Source organism: Magnolia sinica, chromosome 3 (genome assembly GCF_029962835.1).
Source record: "Magnolia sinica isolate HGM2019 chromosome 3, MsV1, whole genome shotgun sequence".
In the NCBI taxonomy this organism is placed as follows: Eukaryota; Viridiplantae; Streptophyta; class Magnoliopsida; order Magnoliales; family Magnoliaceae; genus Magnolia; species Magnolia sinica.
Window position 1 is genome coordinate 21278087 of NC_080575.1, and position 2251 is coordinate 21280337.

Sequence of the window (2251 nt, forward strand, 5' to 3'; positions counted from 1 at the left end):
TGCTCCGCTCAAGTGGACAACACCAAAGATGACTCTGTATTTAATGCAACTGACATTTAATACTTTGTACATTTAATGCAAACAACTTATTATTTGGTGTGGTCCACCTAAGCGTTGGATCTGCCTAAATCTTTTTTCATGCCTTGGAATGATACGTGAAAAGGGATAGACGCCCTTTTTTTGTTCATGCCTTAGAATGATCCGTGAAAAGGGATGGACGGCTTGGATAAACAGATACATCATGGTGGGCCCGCCCACAAAACTGTCCGCTCGGGGCTAGAGCCGGGCGGGGTAGGACGCAATCCACGTCCGCGCTCACAGAGCTTTGATACGAGCTAGCTGGCTATTGTTGGGGTCACTAGCCAAACCGCGTCCGGCATATCATCTTACCCGTTAACCCTTTTGCGTATCTCCCATCTCTCACACGTACTAGATAAGCACGTGACATCCTTGGTGCACTCGTATGGTATGTCATCCCTCTCATATGTTTGGTAGAATGCATCCGGACATACAGACCGTGGGATCCGTGGGGACATTACTGTTTGGATCCTGGGTCATATTTCAATGATCCAAACCGTTTCTATAATGGGCTACACCTCAGAATTAAGATAGACGAAAAATGAAGTTCTGAGATTGGAATATTTACACCCTTTGATCTTTTGACTCTTTTTCTTGAACATGGACGGTTTCCAAAACATTCAAATAATCAAATGATTAAAAATTCCAATCAAATAATCCTTCGTCGTATCCTCCATCCACAGAAAACCCCATCAGATGAACGGTTCTTCCATTGAAAAGGACCCGAATCCAACGGCCGAACTCCCGACGCATCCTATTCTAATAAGTCGCGGGATGTATTGTAGCAAACCTCTCCTTATGACTGGGCTATATGACGGGAGAGAGATGAAATTTGTGGGCCGTTGGATGAAAAGTCTGAGAGGCGGGGGTGGGAAGGGGATACACGGCATCATCGGCAAGGGCGAGTTCCCTTCCTTCTCTCTTTCCCATCATCGCCCTCAGCGGCTGAGATTCTTGTGCCGCGTGGGAGAGATGGCAGAGAAGGAGCCGATATCTGACAAAGCCAAAGACGAGATCGAGAAGAAGAAGAAGGAAGAAGATGAAGTAGAAGAATCCCCGCCAGAGAAGCCATTGCCGGGGGATTGCTGCGGGAGCGGCTGCGTTCGGTGCGTCTGGGATTTGTATTACGAAGAACTTGAGGATTACAACAATCGGCAGAAGCAGAAGAAAAACGGATGATGACGGAGATGGTGGACCTTTCCAATCTTCCTCCCTGTAAACCATGTTCTTGATCAGATCCGTCCATCAGATCTTCCCTTCCTCTTAATCTCTTTCGTGTTGTCCGATCTGATCGGCTATTTTCTTCGTCTTTGTTTGAATTTTTTGCTTTGATTTTTTGTTTGTATAAGTGGGGCCCGCAGTATGGTGATCCAGGACGTTGGTCTCGTGGAACACGATAGGTAACAGATGAATAAGGTGGAGGCCATACCTTCCCCAAAAAAATTGATAGGGAAGAGGCCGGGCCATATTGATGAAAAGTGATAGTTTTAGGCTAGGGATTCGACCGTATGGTAAGGTCCATAAGATGGCATCTTATTCAACCATTGGTTTTTCTTTTTTCTTTTTTAATTTAATAACTATGTACTTTTTCTATCAATTTGTAACATCTTAAAAAATGCAATGCATAAAAATTAAGTTTTTTGGATGATTATATTTATAATTTTTTGGATGATTATATTTATGTTGGCGTTGATGTCTTCAAATCTGAAAATCAACATGTCTTCGATACCACCTCAATGCCCTTGGAAAATTTTGAAAAATTCATATTTTATCGGGGGAATGTCTTGGCAGTTCGGTGACATCGAAGAGCTTCGATGCCATCGAAGATCATACCATCGAAGTGACATCGAATGTCATTAAACAATCACGCAAAGTTACGCAGAGTTGCGTAAGTGCATAATTTGTTTCTTATTTCGATTATGATTATCATGGAGGCTATATATATGGATATAATCGGAAATATGGTGCTATCTCATGACTTTCTAATTCGTTCCAAAGGGTTTCAAGGGCTTGTAAGGGAGATTCGAGCCTTGTTCGAATCAGGTGATTTATCTCTTGTAATTTGCTACTTTCATAATGCATTATTGTCACTTTGTACCGTGGTTTTTTCTCATGAGGATTTTTTCACATTAAATTCTGAGTGTTTGTGATTGGACATGATAAACGTGAGTCT

General features: G+C 42.5%; 1 protein-coding gene across 1 annotated transcript; it reads left to right on the plus strand.

The window, feature by feature from the left end:
• Positions 1 to 837: 837 nt before the first annotated feature.
• Positions 838 to 1729, plus strand: LOC131239681 (uncharacterized). The gene has a single exon (XM_058237512.1). The coding sequence runs from the start codon at positions 853 to 855 to the stop codon at positions 1255 to 1257; it is 405 nt and encodes a 134-aa protein (XP_058093495.1). The 5' UTR covers positions 838 to 852; the 3' UTR covers positions 1258 to 1729.
• The last annotated feature ends 522 nt before the right edge of the window (positions 1730 to 2251 follow it).